The 27,702-nt window shown below is 38.9% G+C and overlaps 1 protein-coding gene across 1 annotated transcript in view; it reads right to left on the reverse strand.

The window, feature by feature from the left end:
* Positions 1-7,270: 7,270 nt before the first annotated feature.
* The window catches only part of creb5b (cAMP responsive element binding protein 5b), a 70,032-nt gene continuing 49,600 nt past the window's right edge, over positions 7,271-27,702 (reverse strand). The window contains exons 8-11 of the mRNA XM_056234411.1: positions 14,055-14,375; positions 11,236-11,463; positions 8,744-8,852; positions 7,271-7,706 (exon numbers count right to left, since the gene is read on the reverse strand). Coding sequence (XP_056090386.1) covers positions 7,582-7,706; positions 8,744-8,852; positions 11,236-11,463; positions 14,055-14,375 — 783 coding nt within the window. The 3' untranslated portion in view covers positions 7,271-7,581. The remainder of the gene's footprint in view (positions 7,707-8,743; positions 8,853-11,235; positions 11,464-14,054; positions 14,376-27,702) is intronic.

Below are 27,702 nucleotides of genomic sequence, written 5' to 3' on the forward strand. Positions count from 1 at the left end.
CTACTTTTTGTCTTGTCTTTTTGAACCCACATGGATGTTTTTATCTATTCTGTGTGATCAGTACTTTTAGTTGATGTTATCTAGCTGAACTTTTCTGATGCTTCATGTTCAAATTCGCCATTCATCGTATTTACATAACTAGTAAAATTATGTTATGTTCATCGTGTTATTTTTCTGATAATACGTCCAAAGCTGTGCAGTAGAACGAAAGCCGTATGCGCTTCAGTGCACACAGGAGATAAGAACGAAACCATAAAGAGGAAATGACACCGAGGTAAACATTCAAGAAAGGTATGACCTACTTCCACAGGAAGCCGATTCATTTTGTATTAGGAGTGGTATTAACAAAATAAGTTAAATATTTTTGCCAATAGCACAACATTCCATAAAATGAAATGCATTTATATTTAATTAACTCTGTGTAATACATTTTCTATGCCATTTGTTTCCTCCGTATTTTTGACAGCATTTCCTCTGTGTGTCCTACAGGGGGCGACAGCTGACTATAAAACGAAACGTGTCTGATTGGTAGTTAACTAGATGGCGAATGCGGTTACAAATGTATATGGCGCTTGTATTAGCCTACTTCATGCGAGATTTTACTAAGTTCTTTTATGTCAATTTGTACATACCTGATTGTTGACCATAAGTTTAAGGTTGTGATAAAATGTGGATAAAAAACATTTTTGCAACCACCCAATTCAATTCAAATATTAATATTAAGTCTTTTGAAAATCAGGTAATTACATTTTATAATAATAATAAAAAAATTACAATACTAATAATTATTGTTATTATAAAAATTATACATAAATAATTGTTATTCATACATTACAATAAGTAAATGGCACACTCATAAATTGGAATAATGGTATTGTCTCTATATTGTAATCTATATATAAATGTAATCTGCATATAAATTGTAGTTTGCACCAGTATGTGTTACTATCGGCACAGCCAGATTTAACATCACTGGTGTCATTCAGTGTTAATTTACATGGCTGTTAGAAATATTCAGACATTTTTCAATATAAAAATATTTCTCATCCTAGGAATAATAGCATTTTAAGGCTTAATTTATCATTATTATGCATGTAATTTAATATATTCTGCCCTCACTCACAATAGGGCTTCATTTCATGTCATCCAATGCTTGTTTGCTTTTTATGACCCATTAATATGAACGATTATCAACATGGTGTAGGCATATAGGTTCTTGTCTTTTGTATATATAAATCAAGTATTTTATGTTCACCAAAACTGTCAACCAGAGGTCTCTAGTATATTAAATGGCCAAATCATTTTTAGTGCATAAATATTGAATAAATTGCAATATGTAATGTGTATAGATACAGTCAAAAATTTGGAATAATTAAGAATATGACAAATACTGTGCAATATATAATATGACAATTTGACAGTGTGTGTGTGTGTATATATAGAGTATATATATAGCCTATATATGTGTGTGTACACAAGCTGCAGTTTTTTTGTAAGTGCATGACAAAATCATGAATTGGCTTTGTTACAGAACAAGTGCTTTATTTTCATATTGTAATATAGTTGTTGTGATCTCACATCTGTACATTTGCATAAACACAAACTGTTCAAGGCATTAATAAACATATAAAATATACAAAGTTATGCAAGCGTGTGTGAATTCATGAATTCAATATGCGTAACAAACATTACAATGTTTCAGCTCCGAAAATGAACAGGCGAACATTTGAAGACGGCAAGTGCTATGCAAACATTATTTACAAACAAGTACCAAACATGTACTCCTTTCAAAAAGAAAGGTGGTTGCATTACAGGAACAAGATTACAAAAATTAATGAGAATTTATACAATATTTATAGTTTTGTTGCAATGATACAATTATAGTTTTATTAATGTGTATTCATTGTCCTCCACCTAAAAAAAAAAAAAAAAAATACGCACACAAAAGCACACATATACCCAGTCACACACACACACACACAAAAATCTCCCTCCGTTTTATAAGAATGCTATTACAAAAGTCATCCGTCCACCCATCCTAACAAGGACTGGTGCCAAATCAACAATTTGAGATTAATGTCCGTTACTGAAATATTTCCAGTTCAGTGTGTTGTATGTTATGTTGCTTGGGTAAGAGATGACGTGGCCCTGCGTAGACACGCTCCTGACCACCTTGCTTTGAAATGTAAAGACGCAGGAGATGAAATATATTGCAACTGTTTTCAGTCCTCTGTGAAGATGCAAACTGCTGTTTAGCAGGCCCCTCCCACCATATTATTACATCGTAATGTTGGGCTAAACAATGCAAAACTTGTGAGTGTGAGGTCTGAGATGACAATGGGAGTGAAAATGCATGCATACACAGATCTCAAGTCAACCTTCAAGCTCACAATCCAAAAACATTGAAACTCGCACCTCGTGTGGTCATCTGAATCCCATTTGAAACCAGATTATGATGCTACATGCACAAAAGGACATTGAATGTTGGCTTGTGTTACTTAAAGGGATAGTTCACCCCCCAAAATCTATCATCACATCAGAGAAATTTTGCGGGGGAAAAAAGGTCCATTGTTTATTGACTTCTGTATGAGTTGTGCTTCATACATCTCTAGGCTATTGACAATTTCAATCCAAGCAACTTTGTGTTGGTCAACGTGGCGAATCATGATTCTGCTGCAGCTGCAAAATCAGTGTGGGGGATTTCCAGAACACATGCAAAATTCCTATAGATTGCTATTGAAATAACAAGTTAGCCAGCAAAAAAACTGTGGCCACACCATTACACACGCTTGTGCTGTTCTAGACTGAATTACTTTTATCTGCAGAAGACAAAAGAACATATTTTTGTCTATGAAAGTCAATGGGGTCCAAATGTTTTAAAGCTTTAAAAAGGGCATAAAGGTAGTAAATATCAAATAATTTATTAAATATGTTGGCACGTCAGTAATATCAAACCGCATTGGTTCTTGTGAGCCACATGATGTCATGACACAAGAACCAATGAGGTTTAATGTTACAGATGTGTCGCAATATTTGATTTGGGCTCTGTACAATATATGAGTAGATCAATGTTTTGATTTGATTTGAGAGTGAATAAGCACTTTAATGTCACTCTATTCATCATACAAAGTAATCATATCGCTAAAGTTTGGATTACTTTTACACTACCTTTATGTCCTTTTTGGAGCTTGAAACGGTTGGACCCCATTGACTATTATTGTAATGACAAAACAAGCGAATACATTCTTACAAATGTGTTGTGCCGAATAAAGTTTTTGAAACGACATGAGGGTGAGTAAATGATGAGAGAATGATGTTCATTTTTGGGTGAACTATCCTTTTGAGATGTTGGGAAACAACCAATCTACCGAAACAAAATCAACAATAAAAGCACAATCACGTTTCCAGTTCAACTTGATGTTACCCATTTCACAGTGTGAAAAACAGGCTTTCTCTATAGGGACAATTTAAAGTCTTAAAGCTACAGGAGCACCGTACTGAACGCCCGCCAAACCCAAGCCTTCAGGGTTTAAATCGTGTCCTTCTTTGGGCGACCCATTCCGGTAGGCCCACACAAGTTGCATTGCTCCATAGATTGACAGTGGCTGGCTCTCGCTGGTGTGGGAACTGGGAATCGCTGAGTCTTCTATATGGCTATTCCATCCTCTGCTGCGCAGAGGTCAAAGTGCATAGACAGCTACAAGATTTCCACCTCTCAATGTGGAGGTCGTTTTGCACACTCATGTTCCAAACACAGTGCTGCGAGTAAAGGCGGTGGGAATCAATATGTTCCATTTAGGAGGGATGAAATATCCTCTTCAAACTGTGAAAAACATGAAACAGAGTTCTGAGCTTAGCTGCTGGAAGAAAGGCCCTTTTTCGGCAGAGGGGAAACATTTTGGTGGATCTCTCCGCATGATGCTAATACATGTCCAGCTGGCCTGTGTTCTCATCACAGGCCTCCTTGGTTGAACAAGGTAAAAGAGTCCATAAACACCAAAAAGAGTCCAAAAACAAAACAGTGTCTGCATTAAAACACTAGTAATTAGTCATTACAAAAAAAAGCTACACAACGTCAAGGCCTTAAAGTTCAACCTGAATTGAAAATAAATGTACTGATAAAGGTATTACTAAGGGCTGACATTCTTCGCTATGTGAGTATTTAAGACATATTCAGGCACATAGTGACATTTGGAAAGCAGTGTCTAGATCGGTCTAGATCAGTACCTGCGAAGAAAGGTAAAATGCTACATTTTCGCAGCAGAGAAAAACAAAAGTGGACCACATTGCATCATTATTTGCAGTTAAACAAGAACAACAGGACTAAAGGCCGTAACATACCAAGCCGACACATCTGTCAGCTCAGTTTTTAGTTGGACCACATCTGCGGATTTTTGGCCGATTGAGCATGTCGAATCTGTGTAGGGCAGTCGGTGAAATAGATCATTCTAATTGGCTGTCGGCTTATGGAACCAGTGCCCGAGAATTGACAAAGTCAAGAGTGCACACACAGAAGGCTCTTCTTATTTTACATCATGTAAATTCGCATTCCAATATGCAAATACTTTCATAAAAACATGACCGTCTGGAATGAAGAAAGTGATCAACATGATTCATATTTCAAAATGGTAAGCAAGCGCTGCTTTGTTTACGGTTTGTATTTCGGCAGTCCTAGTTCCGGTTTCCCTTTTTGAATGACGGATACAGACTGCCAACTGCTGGTATGGAAAGTTATTTCCTCTCACAGAACGTACATGCTAGTTGGCCGTTGGCTGTAGTCTTTGCGGTCTGTTCAAGCGGCAGACGCAAGGCGAAAACAATGTCGGCTGTTTTCGCCCCTAGTTCTTTGATGCCAGTTTGGTGTGTCACAGCCTTAAAGGAGAACTCCGGTCAATTTTAACATTGAGCTCATTTTTTTGTACATTTGGATTGCTGTCAGTACAGACAAAAACGACAAAAATCGGTGTTGCCTACACCGTGTTATCCTCTTTTTAAAATTCGCACCCTGTTGACTTCAATGGGGCAAGTTCTAAACCTGCTTTTAGCCTCTTAACATCCTTGATTTGTCATTACAAGTGCACAGCCATGTGAGTGGTGTTATTAAGAGTGACCACGGTCAATCTGACTGCAGTAAATGTGAAAGATATGTTGTTAAGAGGCTAAAAGCAGGTTTAGAACTTGCCCCATTGAAGTCAACAGGGTGCGAATTTTAAAAAGAGGATAACACGGTGTAGGCAACACCGATTTTTGTCGTTTTTGTCTGTACTGACAGCACTCCAAATGTACAAAAAAATGAGCTCAATGTTAAAATTGACCGGAGTTCTCCTTTAAAGGGATTTAAGATTTCATGTATGTGAAAATCTATCCATCCAAAATCTAATGGGCCATCTTACAGCCCATCATACACTCATGAGGTATACGGGACTTTACACACGCATCCCTTAAAAAGGGCACAAGCACACATTGGAATGTCATTATTAGGGCCAGGTTCACACAGAACGCGTTTTCACGTTCCACTGCGCAGCGTTTATTTGGGTGCATCTTACCCAGACAGCAACATAGTGCCGGCCCACAACTGCTACTCTGGTACACAATGTTGCTGTCTGGGCAATCAGCTCCCTAGGTTGTGAATGAGTGTATGTTGTTTGCACAAATTCGGGCACTGCTAAGAACCCTGACTCACTACACATTGGGACGTTTCCGACAACATGACAACGTACTTGCATTTTAAAACGCCACCACTGTTATTTATCAACAACAACAGACCAATATCTTTTAAAAGTACAGAATCTTCTGTTGTGTGTCATGATGTGTATGTTTTGCGCTTCAGAAAATGTGACATATTTTCCGGTAAGGGACCCTGGTTTTTGTGGTGCATTGGGGCCTTTTTTTAGGGAGTGAACGTTCCAGTGCACTGGAAGTGGCCCTTAAAATGGCAGGCTCCCCGATCAGTGCCCTGACTACTAAACTTGGGAGCTGATTGAGACGCACCCTTTATTTTTCAATGTAAACATTTGCTACACGGATTCTCGATGCCGCGTCAAGTTGTAAGCAGTTCAACTTTCAAAAATCCGTCTCAAAAACCTGCATTCTTTTCCATGCCTTGCGTGCTTATTAATCCAGCGTTTTAATCGCAAGAACGTGTTCTTTTGTGAACGGCCCCTTACAGTAAGATGCTGGCTGTATACTAAATTCTCCAATTTAACAGCACATTTCCAGAACCTTTAGGGGTTTGACAGTTTCTTAGGGACTATATTCAAGTGCAGAATTGACCTGGGTCCATGTCAAGAAGGAAGCCTCATGATTTCCTAGGCAGCAAACAAACCAGAACTTTAAACTGGGATGTATCAAAATATGTCCTATCACAATAAATCCTATTAAATTACATTAAATTGATCACACAGTCAGAATGCCTGAGGAAGATCTAAACAATATTTTGAGCCAAAACGAAAGCTGATTTAAAGTAGCATTTAACAACGCTATTTGGCTCACGTGGAAGTTTTCCATAGCCTCAGGTGAAGCAAAATCCTTCCAAAAGTTTTCCATGGCATTATTCTGGTGCAAGACGCACTTGAGGAGCATTTTGGACAGGGTTGGAAGGCCCATCTATGAGTACATTACATATATAAAAATGTACTCAACAATGTGCATAATACTTAGTCCACTCTCTGATCCGAAACAGATACTGAAATGACTGCCAGTAAAAGAAGTGTGCAAACTAATGAGGACCAGGGGTAAATCTGACCAGAAGTTGCACCAGCTTAAAATGAAACAGCTGATGGCATCTTCGAAAACATTCGGACTTAAACGCCAAGTTAGATGTTTTCCTGGTGCTACATGATTGCAGCTGTGATCTCAGCACTTTGGAAATACTCTGAAATCTCACACACGTTCAGCGGGGCATATGCTCACAGGAGCCTGTGTGAGCTTGATAAATGCATTCCATTTACATGATCTGTACCAGCGAAGGAGTCAAAGCTGTTTTGTTTTAAAAAGATAACTTTTGAAATGACATCTGAAATGAAAGGAGCCAATAGGTTGAACTTAATCTGATCTAAATTCTGGTCAGAATGAGCAAGTGAACACAATCAGATTCATATTGCTTCAGGTTACTTTCATTACGAAATTCCCAGTTGGAGACTGGCCTTCCTAATTTATCCTTTTGAATTAGATAAAAAGGGAATGTGAGAGTAGTTGTTATAACAATAAACAGAAACGCAAGGACAAGATCTTTTTGGCAATGGAAAATATCCAGCTATCTGAATTTTGCAATTTGTAAAGGCAGTTGTCCAGTAGTAATCCAGGAACAAAATGTAGCAGTTGTGTTTTCACAACAACCCATCAGTGATGTTCTTGACAAGCGAGATGGTCCCGATGAATTATGCCGACTCCCTTTTTTTAAGCGGACTCAAATGGTAACATAAAACAAACAGAACTAAGCAAAATGGTAATCAGTTTACATTTACAAATTACAGACGAAAAAGCTGCCAAATAGGCACAGAGGTGTGTGTCTGTCCAGAGTTTGCAGTCGGGATGTCCAGCGTGTAAGGGGGGATGGGGTGTCGTCAGGGGGTCGAGTCTCTAGTGGATGGGGTTAATATCTGTGCGGTGATTGGGTCCCGTGCTGGAGGTGGTGATGGTATTGTGCTGGATGACTTGCTGCTGGGTTACAGGGGTGGGACTCCCTGCCGGACTGCTCTCTGGACCTGAGGGACAAGAGGAGAGATGAAGATGTGTGTGTGTGCGTCCAGCTGTCTGACATCTGTCCATATCCGTCTGTCTGCCAGTCACATCTGTTCATCACTCAATCCATTCATCCTTCCATCCATATGTCTATCTATCCATCTGTATTGCTGTCCATCTGTCCTTCCTTCCTTCCATCCATCCATCCATCTGTAGAATTTTCTATCTGTCCATCCATCCATATGTCTGTCTATCCATGTATCCATCTATCCATTCATCCGTGTCCAACACTTAATGTATCCATCCATCCTTACATTAATCAGTGTGTTTGTCTATCCATTCATTCTTACATCCATCCATCCATCTAATCATATGTCTGTCTATCTGACCATCCATCAATCCATCCATCCGTATGTCCATCCATCCATCCATTTGTCTGTCTCCATCCATCCATCCATCCATATGTCTATTTGTCCATCCATCCATCCATCCATCCACCCATATGTCTATCTGTCCATCCATCCATCTATTTGTCTGTCTCCATCCATACATCCATATGCATATCTGTCCATCCATATGTCTATCTGTCTGTCCATCCATCCATCCATCTGTATGTCTTTTTATTTGCTTTCTAAAAAATAAAACAGATTAAAGAGATCTCATTTTGTGATTTTCTTTCCCATGAGAAGACTGAATAATAATGTAAAGATAATAAACACCACACTTAGATGAATATTTAAATATTCACATCTTGTATTATTAATGAATTTGGAAGTTTAGAAAGACAGGCAGGGCACATTACCTGAAGGCATTTACTGTACTTCAAAGTGAAAATGGAAACAATATATCTATTTCCTGCATTATATAAACGCCACAACAGGTTGTTCAGTGACTGACAAAATGAGTGTGTTTTCCCCTCCCCTATAACCAGGGAGTGACAGCCTCCATACATTTAAAAAATGTCACAAGTATCTATATCAGTGGGTGTGTCCTACAAACAATATACATCTGTTATAACGTAATGTCACCCCTGGCCGTGTGTGTGCGGGATAGTACTCACTGAGGTAACCTTGAGACTCTTTCTGCATGGTGGTGATGGGACAGTCCTTATGTGTCAATAAAAGCTGTTTCAGTTGTGTCACCTCATTCTTTAGCATGGTGACCTCGCTCTGCCAACAAACACAATGATAATATCAAACACTCACAAAAAGTCCCTCAGTGTTTACAGGAATTCAATAACTTGTTGCTATTGAAATATCCAATCATACACATTGGCAACAGACATAAAACAAAACTTTTTTTTCTGGTGTGTAGCAACACAAAGTTCAAGCACAACTAAATGTCCCTCATTATTTCACAGATTAAAAACATGTATATTTCACAAAGCACAAGTTTCCTGGATACAGCCTGGCGTGAATTTGACTGCTTAAGAATTACCGTCCGTTGAAATGCCTTCATAGTTTAAAATCAAATTCAAGCCGTGTTGGGGAAATCACGTTTGTGAGAGCTAACCCTTCCTTCCTTAGTATGCAAACAAATCTAAACAAAGGCACACATGTTTATGATGTTTTGTTTTTGTCATAAACCATACAATACTTAACATAATTATGACAAACACGTTGGAAAAAAGGTCTCTGGTGGCTGTACTGGCAACTTCACGTCAAACCTCCCAGCAGACACACTGAATTAAAGGCCAGACAAGTCTGGGTCTCATTAGAAAACCTCATAATGAACAGGCGGTGAATTCTCTGCAATTACCGTTGTGGGAAACACGAGCATCTGATCACACAGTGTTCTTGAATTTGATTAAACGATTTAGCAGAAGCAATATGAATATATGGCAGCGTTTCAGGGATGCTTGGTGGAGAAGAATCCTCGCTTTGACAGGTACCATGTTTGTGACTGTGGGGTGAATATTTCCCAAAAGACCAAACAAGCCTGAACAGTGGGACTATGGGAGTGCCAGGGTGTCTATGAGTAGTCTGTCCCACCTCGTCAAACTATGCAATAGCAAAGAAAAACAAACACATTTAACATGTTTTGTTCTATTGTTGGTGGGAACTAGGGCTGGGTGAAATTATATCTCAATATTTTTCAGCCTTTTGACTGTATAAAATATATATATATTGATATTTAGGTATTTGCTTGGATTAAAAATGTTGTTTTTTTTAATCAGAGGAACCTTCATTTCAATTAAAGCTAATTTAATTTGTATTGTTTAATACAAGATGCAAAATACAGTAAAAAAATGTTTTTATTGTAACAAAGGCATGTTTTTTCACATTTGTTTACTAAATAAAAGGAAGAATATGATTTTATGTTTTCATTTATATGCACCAGTACAGCTACTGTATACATCAGAATAAACAGAAATATTTGCCTACATATTTTTTTACTAAATGTCATCCAACCGTTTTCTTTTTTTAAAACTTTTATTCTGCAAGGATACATTAAACTGATAAAAATGTACATTTATAATGTTTAAAAAAAACATTTCCTGAAAAAATGAAAAAGTAATGATTGCTGAAAAGTCAGCATACTTCACAACATTACTGTTTTTACTGTACTTTATGGTATTTTTACTGTAAATATATCAGTGAACATTTCTGAGTCACTATGCCAATGAATCTGTCTTGAACTGATTTTCTAAAACAGACTGTTTGAACTGATTCAAGTCATGAGACCAAGATGAATCACAACATGTAATTAAAAACGAATTAAACTCTTTGCAATATTCACAAAGTTGTCAACAAAATATATTTTAAATATATCAGAAGTATTCTTAGATCACCTAGCCCTAAATTGAAAGACTCAAACCACTATAAAAGTACAACCAGCAAATATTCACTATTTTGTCCCAGGTCAAGACAGGTTACTGCTAAGGTCAGAGAAGAGCAGAGAGTGAATGATGTGGCATGATGGAGAAAGACCACCCAAAGATGGTCAGGCTGTTCTGGTTTCCAGGTTTTAGAGGGGCTTTGGACACATGTCATATGGTTAGAATGGGAGACCGGCTGGCCGACCAACTATACCACCTGAAACATCCATGCTGAAAACCAGTTTAGGCTGGTTTAAGTTGTGGGCAATGCAGGATATACTCAACACATCCTCCAAAAATAGGCTTACATGAATATCCACATGGCATCAATCTTTCAGGTAAACCTCTATGCAGATTCAAGGTCTATTGAGAGCCTAAATGGACGCGTTCAAATGGAAACCTCGAAATGTGCTGTGATGCTCAGAGGTTTTACTGGCCTACAAACCACACATTCAGCTGCAGCTGGCTGTGCTCTGGTTACTCTATAGACCTCAATAACCCATTGACCCTTCCCTCCTCACAGCCGTCCCAGTCTGCTCTCCATCTACAGTAGCTTCAGCTGTCACATGAAGGGTGTTTATGAGCTTCTGTGGTCTAGAGTAAGCTAATACCGAGTGAAATATGACGCCCGGCGTGAAATACATCTCAGTGTGTGTTCCAAAGTGGAGTGCGCCTTAACGCTTAAAAACCGAGGCCTTCAGCTGAGGAGAAGTGTGCGAATGAGTGATGCTGACCTGCAACTGCATGTTGGTTTGGGTGAGCTCCTCTGCTTTCTTTTCTAGCGACATCACCCACACTTTCCTCTTCTGTCTGCAGCGTGTGGCGGCTGCGCGATTCCTCTCCAGGAACTTCCGTCTGCGCTCGTCTGGGTCTTCATCCATGACCCGCCTGCGACGACCTCCGCTGGGCGGCGGGGACTGAAGGGTCTGCGTCGGCTGCATGTGCTGCGCAGCCGGAGATAACTGTAAAAAAAAAAAAAAAAAAAGAGTCTGAAGTTACATTCTCTCCCGAGGCATTATATTCATATTCATAGACCTGGCTGCCGGCCAATCACCTGCCAAACATTCTCCTCATTCAGACCTCTCCAGCCAGAAACTTCCTGTCTGGGAGTTTTCTTTAAAACAACATGTCCCCTGTACACGTGGCCCTACGGCCTTATGATGGACGTCTGGGTGTGAGAAACAGCAGTCTGATTTACAGGCCGCCCCACCCTCATAAAGAGGTGTCAGGGCCCAGTTTTCCACTCGGACCAATGCTCTACGCCACTCTGAGAAACAGGGCCACTACCAGCGCACATGTCCCACAAAAAGCTTCTTTGACATATGCTTGGCAGTTGCCATGTTTGCCGTCTTCAGATCATTACAGGTTTCTGGAGGCGATGGAAAATGCAGTGGCTTTGATGGTTTGTATGTATACAGGGCCCTTTCTTTGGCTTAATAATACATTAAGGCAGACTTTCTGAATCACAAAAAAGATGGATTCGGTCATGTCCAGACCTGAAGGTTCATATAAATAAGAACGTCCACGATAAATAAAGAAAAACTCTTTTAGAAATCTAGTTTGAACACATGTTTCATGTTCATGGAAATGTACTCTTGATTTGATATGATTTTGAAAAACTTTGACACCATTTTCAACAAAAATGTCATGTGGTGCAAGTAAAACATAACATACTGTTTTGAACCTTACAACATTAAAGGGGAAATCTGATTTATGTTTATTTCTGCTATAATCGGGTCCCCAGTGCATCTACCAACTCAGAAAACGTGAAAAGTGACAACCCAGTAACTTTGTTTTGGTAAGCCTTTCTCTGCAAGCATGTCAGAAAATAAGCCGATCAGATTTCGCTCCCTTTCTGATGTAGGAAGGGGATCTTATTATAATATTACCGCCCCTTAATCTGCACGTTTCCACCCACGGCGCCGTCATTTGGTTTGCACAAGCGACAACAGTGTAACCAGTTCTAACGCAATGGCAAAAGTTCGAGCAAAGCATGTAAACTGTTGTCATTGCTGCACAGACGAGCACAGAACACTATTTGAGCAAAAAATGTCACAGCTGTCTAATAAAGACCTCAGGGAACTGTGTAACTTGTGTAAAAGTTAAACATGACGGTACATGCAAGTTGATGAGATGAATCAATGTAACTCCACAACAACTACATAAATGTATCCACTAACCATTCAGAAAGATCCAGGTGCGTCTAAAAGTTGCAACTGAGTCTCTCCTGCACTTCGCTACTGGTTATTTATGAGATTTTGGATGAGTGAGATTTGCGTGTTTTGTTATTGCCGGAGTATCCGAAGCTTGTGTAAAGGATCGGGGGTCTTCTGAACGGAGGCGGGGAGCAGCAGCTCATTTGCATTTAAAGGGACACACACAAAAACGGCACGTTTTTTACTCACACCCAAAAAGGGGCAAATTTGACAAGATATAATAAATGATTTGGAGTGTATTTTGAGCAAAAAATTTCACAGACACATTCTGGGGACACCATAGATTTATATTACATCTTGTAAAAAAGGGGCATAATATGTCACCTTTAAATACATTATTTTTTAGAATTTTTTTAAAATACATTTTACAAGATAAAATGCTTTTTTAAAACATCATGAATTATTGATTGATAAATATGACAAGTTTTTGACCTGAACTACCTGAACTATCATTGTGTTTGCATAATGAGGTCAAATTATCTGATAAATTAAGAGATTTATTGACCTTGACACACACACATGAGTCTGCAGGGGTCTCTCTATGATATAATGTCCTGTTTTGTGTTTTTTCTGTGATTCGCATACTCTCTTGAGAAGGCACTTATTTTTAATAAGTAATTACTTCACGACTGGTCAAAAAGTATGTTCTATATAGTATGGATGTGTGTAGTATGAATGTAACCTGGACGTGGTACATTCGCCATGTTGTCATTATCATGTGATCTACCAGCGTCAGTTGCGTCGCTTCACTGTCATTCATAAATCCTCTCCCGTGGCCTCATGGGATTGTAAAGTGTCCATCGTATGCACACTTTAGAATCTCTCGGGAAGAAGTAGCTCATCCAGGTACTTTTTGCCTACTTCTTTTGTCACATACTGTTTTTTGGCTACTATATAGTAGGGAAGTATGCGATTTCGGATGCAGTATGTATGTTGGTCGCACCACATGACTTCGACTTGGCAGACAAACGTTTCAAACGATATCAAGACAATTGTACCACTCAGAAGTTATAAATATATATTATAATTATACTTATTTTAAAAGAGGTGTATTCAAGTGATGGTATTTTTAATGTACAGTATTTTTGAATAAAATCTATAAAAAAAAACCCCACACATATTCATTTTACGCCAGATGTTCACAACTTGGCCCTAGTTTAACTTTTTTTTAAATAATTATTTATTAGACATGACTCTGAAATCAGCTCATCCCAACTCAAATCAAATAAATTCGAGTAAGTTCAATTCAGCTGAACTCATCAATCCCCACATCACTTGAACTTGTAAATATTACAGCATTAAAACCTCAACGAATGCATCTCAACCCAGTTCAGTACCTGTGAAGCAGCGGAGTGCATGGGTTGGTGCGGAGAGGTCTGGTGTCCATGTGCAGGGTGCAGGTGGGTCGGGTGGGAGTTGTGGTGTCCGTGGTTCTGGGGGTGGTGATGGGCGCTCTGTGCGTGGCTGGGGTGGTGGTGGTGGGCATGGTGTGGGTATCCATGAGGCGGGCCCTGCATGTGCTGGTGAGGGTGAGAGTGCAGGTGGTGGTGACCGGCCTGATCCTGCCGCGATGGCATCATCTCCATCATATGACCCATGGAGTTCATGCTGCCGTTCGCCATGCCCCCTGGATGGTGGGCAAGGGCAGCTTTCAGTCTCTGCGTAGAATATGGGGGAAAATGGTATTTATTAGCAATAGATAGATAGATAGATAGATAGATAGATAGATAGATAGATAGATAGATAGATAGATAGATAGATAGATAGATAGATAGATAGATAGATAGATAGATAGATAGATAGATAGATAGATAATTATTGATCATGTTAAGTTTCTTACCCTATTGATACATTTTCCCAACTTTTAAGTATGGAAAGAAAAATACATCTGGGAAAAATGGCAATTAGATATATTTTGTGAAAACAAATTACAATTTTGCTACCCAAGAAAATATATCTTTTTTGAGGATATTTACCTGGAAAACAAGACCAAAATTCTGATTCATTTAAACTTTAGTTAACATGACAAAAACATGGCTGTCTATTGAGTCGACAAGTGAGCGATTACATTTTTCCGAAAGATTATATGTGACCGCTCGCCCACATTTTGACGTACATGAATGTCCGAAACTAAGCCTGTCACTCCCATTTACCCTCTCACCCACACACCTACACACCCTCTTACACACCCAAACACACTATTCCACTATCTGTCGTCACTGTCTAAGAGCTTCATCTGAAGAACGAGCCCAGCGCGGTGCAGTTCTGGCAGCGAGAGGCCCCTGAGGACTCGATTTGCCCATTTCCCCTTCGGCCTACGCACTGTTGCTTCAACCGTGTGGTCTACTTAAGCTTTCACCCAGGGCTGGTCTTGGAGTCTATGACTCTAGAGACGCTCAAAGCGCGTCTGTGTTTGGAATATGTTTACCTGACTGCTCTCTCTCTCACAGAGCTGTTTTTCTGGGCAGCTCAATAAGACAACTTAGGGGTCTGAAAAAAGACACAAGTATAAACATGCCTCCCGCCAAAATATGTCCGATGGTTTGATCTGTTGACGGCACATGTAGACAAAATGAAAAAAATGAAAGTACATAAGCATGTGCATATATACTTGTATGTCTGTGTACATTCAGTGTCACTTTTGAGCCAAGGCAAAAACTCGGAGGAGTATTTTTAGAGAGTGTTGAGTCTACGGTATATATTTCCACAAGAGCTGAGCAGGTAGACTGATTTTATAAGAAATGGGTCTGAGGATCGAAAAAAAAAAAAAAAACACACACAAAAACTCAAATAAATGAAAGAAAACATTAAATGAAGTCAAGCAAGGATAATCTCTTCATGGAAAGTAAGACTTACAAAAAATCTAACAAAATAACACAAAAGTGCACTCAGTAGTTTTTTGTTTGTTGCAATGGCCAACATGGCTTCTTGGACGTATACTGACACCTAGTGCTGTGGATGCAGCATCATGCAAAAGCAAAAATGTTACGTCTCAAATGCCATTGTAGAAAAAGTTAAAATTTTAGTCAGCCATGAATACTGTAAGAATCCAATAAAATGAGGGGTAACTAAGTTACTTTAAAAGTACAGTGCTGTTGAATGCTTGATTCTGATTGGTAGATGAATATTCTAAGGCGTGCAGTAAATTTCAAGTAAACGCACGGCTAAAGTAGTTCCAGGCAGGTCTTGACCGCATTACAGTTCCATATCACTTCGCCAAATGATTTCAGTTATTTCAAAGTTCCACACAGCCTACAACAGCAAAAGAACCAAAACCCACTAAGACATTGATCAAGCAAATAATAGAACAAACAATAGGATAAAAATGACACACTATTTCCATGTTTTCCCCAAAAAAATACGTTTTATTATTTATGAAAAGGCACGTTCTCTTTCTCCCCATCTTTCTCACATAAAGCACAGACACAAACTCACACACACATGGAAACATACATGTGCACGCAACTTGACGTCAGCGTTCCCCTTTCACTGTATCAGTAAAATAGTTTCGCAACTGAAAAGCCACGCAACATTTCTCAGTATCAAAGAAGTAACATCATTGTTTTTGAAGCAGTTAAACTTACAGCTTTGCTGTTATAGAGACGCTGCTGCCGAAGATGATTGAGAGACTCATAGACTGAAGTAATTCACACACTTTTAATCAATCAATCAATCTCTCTGCTTCTGTATTAACTACATTAGTCTGCTTATCAATGGCTCAAGCTTCTGTTACTGGCTCTAAAAGGACGTTTTGGAATTAGCAACGGAGGCTTGTGATGAGATGTGTAAGAAATCAGTTCTGCACACAAGAGCATTTTAGGTACAAAAACCTGACAAATGTCTGAACAGTGTCTTGAGGCGTGTAACCACAGTATTAATTGACTCAGCTTTGCGTCGTGACCGCATTTCCACCTCGGGTGTGCATTATTGTCCTAATAATTCAACGTTCCGTCATCAATCATTCTTCACACAATCATCACATCATTTAGTTTGTGATTTCAAAATGGCTGCCTCCATAAGGCAACCCACTCCAAGTAAAATAAATATACAAAAATAGAGGCTTCATCTCATGTGACTGTAGATAATTTTACACATATTTTACAAAATTACTATTCACTTCTTTATGTGTATGTTTTTTTTTTTAAATGAGAGAAACGTTACTTAGCACACCTTCACGTAATTTAAATCTCACTAGTTTCCACAAACAGATCCAGAAGAATGAGAGAAAAGAATCAGACATGTCCCTGCCATGCTCCTGTTCTCCCTGCAGGCGCTCCAGATGCTGTGGGTCAGAGAGGCCAGTGTCCAGGGCCGTGTGTTTGTAACAGGCAGCACATTCACTCTCTGAGAGTCAGAGCCAGCTGGACCGTATGTGAGTGCCAAGGCGCAGACCACAGCACAGCATCCCTTTCTTGTCAAGCTGGTCAACCTGTGAGATGTCTTTTTTATTTTCAAGATGTCTTTATTCTCTGAATCATCCTAGTTGCTATTTACCAAAACAAAACCCAAATTGATTTGATAAGTTGCTGGCTCTTCGGCTCTCCAAGCCAAGCAAAGCCATACCGTCCCTCCCTGACTGCTGAAGCTGCCAGTGCTTTCTGCCTTCAAACACTGGCGGCCAAATACACAAGCACTAACTTTCCCATCCTTACTGCTGCCCTTAACTGGCGTTAACTCTGTTTTCACCCACCCGCTGCATCGTAATCCACTCTAACCCTTGCCAACTCAGCAATAATAAGCCACCATTGCCTTTATCAACATTTCTGCTGCAGCATGCAGAACACTTCCCGTTAAGAAAACACTGCAGCAACTGTGAGGCACCTAAACTTTCTATTTTCTGTTCTCCCCAGTCTGATATCTGTGTATATGTCTAGTGCATGATTGTGTGTATGATTTATATGTCTGGATTTTAATGTTGTATTGAAAAAGGACCAAGAGTGGCTGGTTTTGCCTTTTAAAACTTAACATTATTAACAACACTATACAAAAAAGTATTTGGACACTACATCAAATATATCAACCATTTTATTGGAAAAAATGCAGTGCTTGAATATATACACACACTGCCGTTCAAAGGTTTTGGGTCAGTAAGACTTTTGTTGTTGCTGTTGTTTGAAATAAATTATTATACTGTTATTCAGCAAACATGCATTATATTGATCAAAAGTGACAGTAAAGACTTTTACAATGTTAGAAAAGAATGGGAATAAAAGCAGTTCTTTTGAACTTTCTATTCATCAAAGAATTCTGAACAACATGTATCATGGTTTCCACAAAAATATTAAGCAGCACAACTGTTTTCATCATTGATAATATATTAATGTTTCAAATCAGCATTTTAGAATGGTTTCTGAAGGATCACGTGACACTGGAGACTGAAGTAATGATCCTGAATATTCAGCTTTGCATCACAGGAGTAAATTATATTTTAAAATATATTAAAAAAGAAATCAGTTCATTTAAATTGCAATAATATTTCACAATATTAATGTTTTTTATTGTATTTTGAATCAAATAAATGCAATCCTAAATTTGAGCATAAGACCACTTATTTTAAAAAGCATGAAAAATCGTGTGTATATATACAGTATATATATTAAAAAATGTCATGCTTTTTCAAAGAAGTGTCTTAAGAAGATTAAATTTGATAAATCATCTCATCATACATATATTATTTTAATTTACATTTTTTTTAAATGATAAAATATTTTGGACACTTTAATATAAAATGTAAATAATATTTAATAAAATTTGGACACTTTAATGTTGAAATATTTTTATGGAATTTTGAAATTCTGCACTTTTACACCACAATGAATGGTTTAATGGTCAATTTAATCAAGGAATGGTTAAACTGTTTTAAATTTTTTATATAACATACCGCATCTCGCTCTCTCCACTCGTCTAAAAAAGGAGACGTCTAGGTTCTAATACGTGTGCAAAGATGGAGTGTATCAGAATCACAGGAGCCAAGGGACCATCTTTCAACCATTAACATACTTGACATGGGGTCACAGTGCACTAAAACACCTCTGACTGATTGCGCCACCTGTCCATCAACACTCTCACTTTGATTGGACCTGGGCAGCTGTGCACCTATCTCTCCCTTCCTCTTGGTCCGGGGCAGATTGCGCCCGAGTTCCCACACGGGGGAATGCCACTGTCTGGGGCCGCGCCACTCTAAAAGAGAGAACAAGCACGGGGCCTCGTCCTATAAAGCTCCGCTTGGCAGTGAGCCAGCAGTTGATGGAGGGAGGAAGCGAGAAGGGGGGTATTGGAGTATCTCTCGCTCTTTCTCTTCCACAGGAAGAGACATTCATCCATCATTTGTGGGGCGTAGGGAGAGCGTCCGCTATCAGTGCTTTAATGTAATCAGTCTGGCTCTGAGCAGGGCCCCAGAGTGCCACACGGGGTCAGAGGCCAAATGAGCCACAACAGGCTGAGAGAGAGAGAGAGAGAGAGAGAGAGAGAGAGAGAAGCAGGAAGTGCACACTTAACAGATACCTAGTAACCACTAGACACACTACTGATACGGATTACACAAGCTATTGCTGAAACACTTGACCAAACGTGAGAGAAAAAAGTCTGAATTGATAAATATATAGTATACACTGAAAACAAATAGACGTAGAGACATTTTAACTCAGAACTAGTACATTTCAAAAACAATTACAAAGAAACACAATTTTGAAATAGAAAAAATGAAATTGTATTTTTTTTGCAAACCGTACTCTAAGCTTTGTTTTATTTACAACTTCACGAGCAGATAATCAGCTACAAAGGACCATAAAAGAACAAAAGGCACACTTATTAGACAGACGTTCATTCTTTGAGCTTTTGGTAACATCAAACAAACCGCTGAAACCTGCTCTCCTGCTGGCAGAAACCCAGAACAAACATGAAACCATTAGTCACTCGACGGGACACAAATCTGACACATCAAAACCAGAAAGTTCAGATCACATTTGTTAAGCAATTACTTAACTAGGATTTCTCATCCTTTACACTTCCTACCACAAACTGGACTTATCGATAATGTATACACCCATAAAAATAAAAGTTCCAAAAGGGTTTTTTTCCGCAAGGATGCTATAGAAGAACCATCATGGTTTCCCCAGTGATCAGTTCTTAAAAGAACCTTTTTTTTTCTTAGTGTGAAGAACATTTAAATAATCTAAAGAACCGTTTGAGCAACGGAAAGGTTCCACGGATGTCAAATGATCTTCATGGAACCAATAGAAGCCAATAAATAACCTTTATTTTTAAGAGTGTAGCAAGAGCAAGAAAGAAATAAGAATAAAAGTACTCTCTCTCACCCAAGTACTTCAAGGAAAACTTTCTCTTCCAAATCTGGCAGGTAGAAATGAACGGTGCATGGGAGGCTTGTAATATAACCTACTGTATTTATGTTAGGTGTCCATAATCTCTTATGACGTTGGCTGAGAACCCAGATCAGCGCTGGTGTGTGTCTCATCTGCCTTTGGTAATGAGGTGTAAACAGACATTAGAGTCGAGCTGAAACAGCAGCTGTATTAGCCTGTAATGATAGTGCTGTCTTGCACGCTGGCACTGCAAAACCTGAGGAAAACAGTCATTACTGTAACACAAGTGTTGGCCTGTTGAGAAACTGTCCTTCAGAGATAAACTCTCCTGAACGGATTCACAACAGAGAGGTGTGTGTGTGTGTGTCTGAGAGATATTAACTAAATATTCAAGACAGGGGCAATGTAAAAGTTTAAGAATTGGTATTAGGCTGGAAGTAGGCTATGCTGTAAAAAAAAAACTTAATGACTTAATGTTTTAAGTACAATCAACTTGGATGTTTAAGTCATTTCAACTTATTAAACTGACTTTAAAAATGAGTTGAATCTTGTATAATTGCTTAACTTATTTTGGTGAGTTAAAGCAAAGTAAAAACATATTGTCATAACTTATTGATCATATGATTTTTTTACAGTGTAGATATTCACTTGCAGAATTGTATATGTCCGAGTTATTTCTGTGCCCATAAAATTCAATCACTGTAAATTTGTAAAAAATAAAAAAATAAAAAAATCGTTATATGTAGAAAAGATGTGAGAGATTCATGTCAGATGTGTCACCATGTGTGAGATTTTAGCAAAAGATGTTTTTGGACCTGGATAATATCTTCCACAGCATCTTGAGAAATAACCCTCCCAATCCTTCTTATCCTGTTCCTTTCCTTCTACAAATCAATCCTCAGATATTTTAAGCAATATAAAACATAGCTCCATAGAGCCCAGACGATGATCTATCAGGTTTCGTTCATGTGATATCCACACAGATATCCTGCAACGTCCATCCGTCCACGGTCATAAGAGCAGCGATCGTTTCAAATCCTTCTCTGTTTCATCGCTGAGCTTTAGCCTGACCTCTCATTTCTCTCACTCACATGTGCTTCACGAAGCCAGAGGCATGACGGGTAATCGCACATTAATGGTATTTATTAATTGCCTCTTCCTTCGTGACACCGGTGTTTGAGTGATATCATCGCGAATGCATCAAGGTGCATCTTGACAACAGCCTCAGCTTTCTGAAGACGGAGGGATGACTTCATATCAATAAAAGAGTGTAAAGAGAGAGGGAGGGCCACACCTGCTGCTGAAGGAGTAAATCAAAGTGAATGAGGTCAGAGGCAAGAGGGAGCCCCTGGGTAGAAGTGGAGCAGGACAGTGTGTGTGTGTGTGTGTGTCTAGCCAGAAAGAGCTTGTCTGCTGTCTGCCAGACTTACTGCCAACTAAACTCACTCTGAACCGTATCAGTGACAGCTCTACCTGTCTAATACTCCTTCTGTCAGTCTTGTTCTGTGTTGTTCCTTTTCTTCTTCATTTCCTTTCATCTCTCTCCTATTCCCTGCCTGTGACGATTACACTTTTTGAACTGTGAGACTGTTCTCTGTTCTTCCATCATGAACCAACTAAGAAAGTCGGAGCCCTTGGTTTCATGAAAATCTGTACGATTTTTCTTTTTCTAAAAATGTCTATATATACACGGCCGTGGGCCAAAAGTATTGGCAGTGACATCAATTTTGTGTTTGGCGAAGTTTGCTGCTTCAGTTGTTGTGGTGTTGATTCACATTGTTTCTAGATGCTTGTGCAGAGTGAGATGCATTTTAAACAATTGCAAAAAGCTTCATTGGCGAAAAAAAATATATATCTAAAAAAACAAAAAAAATTTAACATTGAACATTGAAACGTAACAGTCAGCTATGGACCCGTGTCACCAGCAGGTAGTTTCGAGTGTATCTGCACGCACAGTGAGGTAAAGATTTTGGGACAACGGCCTGGTGTCAAGAAGAGCAGTAAAGAAGCCACTTTTCTCCAAGAAAAACATCAAGGAAAGACTGACATTCTGCAGAAAGTAAGGATTGGACAGCAGAAGGTATTTTCTCTGATGAAGCCCCCTTCCGACTGTTTGGGACATCTGGAAAATCGATTGCCTGGAGAAGAAAAGGTGAGTCCTGTGTCTTGCCAACAGTGAAGCATCTTGAGACCATCCATGTGTGGGGTTGCTTTTCATCCAAGGGAGTGGGTTCTCACAATTTTGCCTAAGAACACTGCCAGGAATAAAAAATGGTATCAAAACGTCCTGCAAGAGCAACTTCTCGCAATGACCCAGGTGCAATTTGGTGATGACCCATGCCTTTTCAAGCATGATGGAGCACCATGTAACAAGGCAAGAGCAGTGGCGTAACTATCGGTAAGCAGGGTACGCGGTTGCTTACGGGCCCGGACCAATCAGGGGCCCGCGTGACTGGAAGATATTGATTGACAGCCGGGGCCCCCTATCGCATTTTACTACTTTTAGTCTGATCGCATTTTACTTTATCTCGAAATTATTTGAATAAATAATGACATAAACATATTTTACCGATCATTAAATACATGTTTGAAACGAACAATGATGGATTTTGGTGTAATTTGTTTCGAATTGAGAATTGGGAATCCCCGGGTGAACATGCGTATTGCGTCACTCAATTTGCCATACTGTCAATTGCCCGTGCGCACCATCTGGATCTTAAGGATTTAATCGACAACTTTTCACAGAGGAAAGCACGGAAAATGCCGCTGTAATGCAAGTGAGCATCTTTGATATGTCTTTGGACCTAAGCCTGTGTGTGTAGTCATAGCAGTGAGTAATGTGTTATGGTGCCCGTCAACAGTGTTTTTTATTTTGTTGTGGTGCGCGTAGGCTACTCCTGATTTTGTCAGTCATCTCATCTGCGTCATCACGTGCAGTAGGGGGGCCCGCTTTGATACTCCTGCATAAGGGCCCGGTGTTGGCTTGTTACGCCACTGGACAAGAGTGATAATGAACTGGCTCGGAGATCAGTAATCCCATAGAGAACCTGTGGTCAAATCCTCAAATGGCGAGTGGACAAGCAGAAGTCCACAATTTGTGATCAACACCGAGAACTAATAAGACAAGAACGAATCGCCATCCGTCAGAAGCTGATTTCAAATAGGCCTAAATAGTTTAACTTTTTATTCAGTTTCCACACAAAAACCCCCTAGCTGTTTTCAACCCTAATAATAATAATAATAAATGTTTCTTGAGCAACAAATTAGAATGATTAATTAGAGTGATGCTGAAACTTCAGCTTTGCCATTACATTTCATTTTAAAATAAATTAAAGTATTAATGAATGTTTTCATGAAATGAATGAATGAAATGAACATACTTAATTGTAATATAATATTTTTTTTATAATAAACATGTTGTTAAATTGACAGCATGATATAGGAACGTGCAACAGCAAAATTAGATTGTATTCATTCTAGCCATGGCTCTGCTATTTTACAATCGTTTCAAACCACAGAGGAGGCTGAAGTCAGGTATTAAAGTATATCCTGCATCAGAGTCCCATAGATTCAAACGTCTCAGCCACTAACTCTTGCGTCCTTCAGCCCTCTGGGTCTGTACTGTGCTTTATGTTCACTCTCCCTCATTGCATAAATCTGAGCTGTAATTTTCCTGGCACTGGTTCCTGCTCTCTGGGCTCCAAGGTATGAGACGCCCATCTATTTCTCCCAGTTCCCCCTGAACACTGATGCCAGACTCAATAAGGGTCTTGCCCTCATCTCTCCGAGTCCAGGCCCTGCTGTGCCTCGCTGCGCATGCCCGATCCCTCCACACCGCCCATTAGCTCACTTTTAACAACCCCCACCCCCACTCCACTCTCGCCCCCTAAAGCAAGACCCTGCCAGCGGCTGCGAGCTTGGGACCACTTAACTGATTTCTTATGGGAGGGTTTCTGAGCCGGGAGAGGCAATCCGTTTGGTGGGAGCGCTGCCGTCAGACTGAACTGCTTGGCACAACTGTGGGTCTGTGTCAGCTTTGCCAGGCTAATCATTTGGAACCAATTTAATTTGGCTTTACTTTGCATTTTGTCACAGAGCAGGAATTTCTTATATGATGTAGTTAATGGGAAGAATGACATCGGGAAGGCAAAAACCTACAAGCTGGCACATGTGGCAGAAAAAATAAGGACTTCAGTATGTCAAAATAGTTTAAAGGGTTAAAAATGACACAAAACTGCATGCAAATGTGTTTAACTTCCATGATGTGACATTTCAATGTGAAGCAGAATACCGAGTTGGAGAAGACTAGATTGGGACTTGATTTTATCCACTGCGTTCTGCAATTAGCTGAGAAAAGTTGTTGAAAAATGTGCAATGAAAATTTTAAATTTAAAACAAGTTAACATTTTAAAATTAGGTTCAGTTTGTTAAAAGTTATTTATGTATTAGGTATCATGAACTAACAATGAATAATACTTTTACAGCTTTAATTCATCTGGATAATATTAAACTCTACATATACTAATACTATTTTTTTTACATTTTAAGTTGTATAAATTAATGTCTTATAAATGAACATGAATAAACAAAGAACAATAGTATATTTAAGAATTATCATTAACCTAAAACAATAATACTATAAAAAAAATGTTGTTCATTCATTGTTCATGATACCTAATGCATTAACAAATTGACCCAAATAAAAAGGTTTATTAAGAACAAACTTTACATTTTAATGTAAAGTTTGTTCTTGTTTTTATAGGTTTTTACAAGAAAAAAAAAGTTTTTCTACTTTTCTATTCAGTGTGTTATATACCGTTTCTTGTTAAATTTACAAGCGATTTCTTAGTGAAAAGTGAAGTGAAGTGAAGATGGTAACCTATACTCAAAATTTTTTCCTCTGCATTTAACCCATCCAAGTTAGTACACACACATTAGAAGCAGTGAGTAGTGAACACACACACACACACACACACACACACATTGAAAGCCATGGACACACGCACCCAGAGCAGTGGCCAGCCATTCACTGTTGGCACCCGGGGAGCGATTGGGGGTTAGGTGCCTATACCTCAGGGGTACCTTAGTCGTGGGTATTGAAAAAACTGTCTTAAAAGTAATACACCAAATCTTTTATCAGTTTTCTGTTTTTAATGACACATGCTCTTCAAATACAGAATTCACACAACATAAAGTGGCTCAGCACCAGTAAAGGCAGGAGCTGAGCAAGGAAATCACTCATTTAATGCCGCCCCTGAATGACAGGCTGGGTAATAGCTATAGAACCCAATCAGGATCACCTAACAAAAGCAGACACAATCAGCTCCGCGGACGAGCTAATCAACGCGAGTGCAACTGCCGACACAGACATCCATCACTTTACCATGTAAATACAGCATGAAAAGAAATAGACTCCAGCCTTCCCAATCAACCTGTATTACCTACGGGGTGCATTCAACAAACATCATTTGAAACATTTCAGGGTCAAACAGTTGTAAAAACAGAGCTGATTGCACTCAGGCATGGATCTGTGAGCACCAAGGGTCCTTAACTTCAAGGAGAAAGAGACAGGTAGGGTAATGTCTTTAGCATTGAAACGTATTTGCATGCATTGCATTTAGACAAACAAAAGTATCAGCTGAGGATTTCTCAATTAAGTTTTAGTCGTATGATGAGGAACATAAAAATAGCAAATCTTAATTTGACATACTTAGAAACAAAAGCGCAGAATCAAAGCGTAAACTACTAAAAGGACAAATTTCAGCTAACGTCTAATGCGGCATATTTAACCACAGAGATAGTTCAGGGAAGTTTATTTCATGTGCGCCTATAAATGTAGTTGAGGAAATATCAAATTAGTTACAAATATGAATAGCCATGTGTGCAAAGATGGCGTGAGATTGGTGACCAACATCCTCGTGCTTTTCTATTCAAGCATTGTGTACAAATTTAGATTCTCAAAATCAGCATCACTCTCAGTTTCTTTCTTGGAAAATAAGGGACATTGCTCCTTTTCTTTATACTTATGGCATTTAATTGATAAATAAACTATTAGCTGCAGTTGTGGTTACAAATGAAACAGTTTATTGCATTTCTACACTGTAAAAAAATATAGCCTATGATCAATAAGTTGTGACAACATATGTTTTTACATTGCTTTAACTCATCAAAATATTTTTTTTTATAAGTTATACAAGATCAACTCATTTTTTAAACTCAGTTTAATGTAATTTAAGTTGAAATAAATTAAACATCCAAGTTGAGTGTACTTAAAAATTTAAGTCAGCAACTTTTTTTTTTACAGTGTAGGCATAACCTATATTTTAACCTACTTTAAAGGTGCAATGAACGATTTCTGAGAAACGCTGTTGATATCTGAAATCACCAAAATAAACACGCCCCGCCCCCATATTCACAAAACATGCAATGCAACACGGACACCTCCCCCTCATGAATGTATACGCCCCTTACTGCTGATTGGATACAAGTGTGCTTTAATGCTCTGTCCGATCAACTTTCAACAGCGCTTCTCAGAATTCACTTACTGCACCTTTAAAAAGCGTTCAGTGGTGGTCATCTCAACGCGTGTCACAGGTTTACCCTCAACTGGTGTGTGGACCCACTGGCGGCCTCTGTATGGACACCCATAGAGCTATAACAACACACTGCCATTAGAACACAAATGCACACTAGATGTTCTCCATCCCCCCCATCCACTCAATGAAAAAAAACTATTGTGCATTGAAAATGCATTAGCTGAACGAGATAATCCTTTTGTTGCATTGACAAGGAAAGACTCAATGCACAAAGAAGCTAGAGGATTAAGTAATTGCCATTCCTTGACAATTGCTTGAGTAAAGCACAACAATTAAATACGTAATTCCTTAAAGGGGTGGTATAATGCCCTTTTCACAAGATGTAAAATAAGTCTCTGATGTCCCCAGAGTGTGTATGTGAAGTTTTAGCTCAAAATACCCCACAGATATTTTTATATAGCATGTTAAAATTGTCACTTTTTGAGGGTGAGCAAAAACGCACTGTTTTTGCGCCTGTCCCTTTAAATGCAAATGAGCTGCTGCTCCCAGCACAGAGGGCGGAGCTTCAAAAGCTTGTGTCCTTTTACTTCACACAGACATGCACTGGAAATTTCAAAAACTTTTAGCCTTTTATGTTCAAACCGAAGTAGGAAAGATGGAGAGACTCAAGAAGAAGTGACAACATTTCTGAATGGTTAGTTGGTGAATTTATGTAAAGCTTATGTGTAGTTATCTTCTAGTCATTGATTAGCATATTCTGTCTTGATAATCTATAAATCACTTTCCTGGGGGCGGGTTTATGTCAATTTGAGGGTTAGTGATGTCACTAACCCAGGAGGAGTGTTGCGTAGTCCTTACCAGCCATTTGTTGTAGTCCTTAAAAAGCAATTTCTTTAAAATAAAATATCTCTCTTTGCTTTGAACTTTGAGCGTTGTGACTTTGCAGATGTTGTTTATGCTCAAACTGCAACATTACACACTAACTAAAGTTAGAAAAGTGGAATCATATTCAAACACCCCTTTAATGACGTTTTGGAGATTATATGATATGCTCTGAGTAGTAAATAGTGTATAGGCAGTCATTTTGATGAGTGTTAAACTCATTTTATATGGTTAAACAAAGTTTC

The sequence above is a fragment of the Rhinichthys klamathensis genome, unplaced genomic scaffold (genome assembly GCF_029890125.1).
Source record: "Rhinichthys klamathensis goyatoka isolate OS25496 unplaced genomic scaffold, OSU_Roscu_1.1 h1tg000395l_1, whole genome shotgun sequence".
Classification (NCBI taxonomy): Eukaryota; Metazoa; Chordata; class Actinopteri; order Cypriniformes; family Leuciscidae; genus Rhinichthys; species Rhinichthys klamathensis.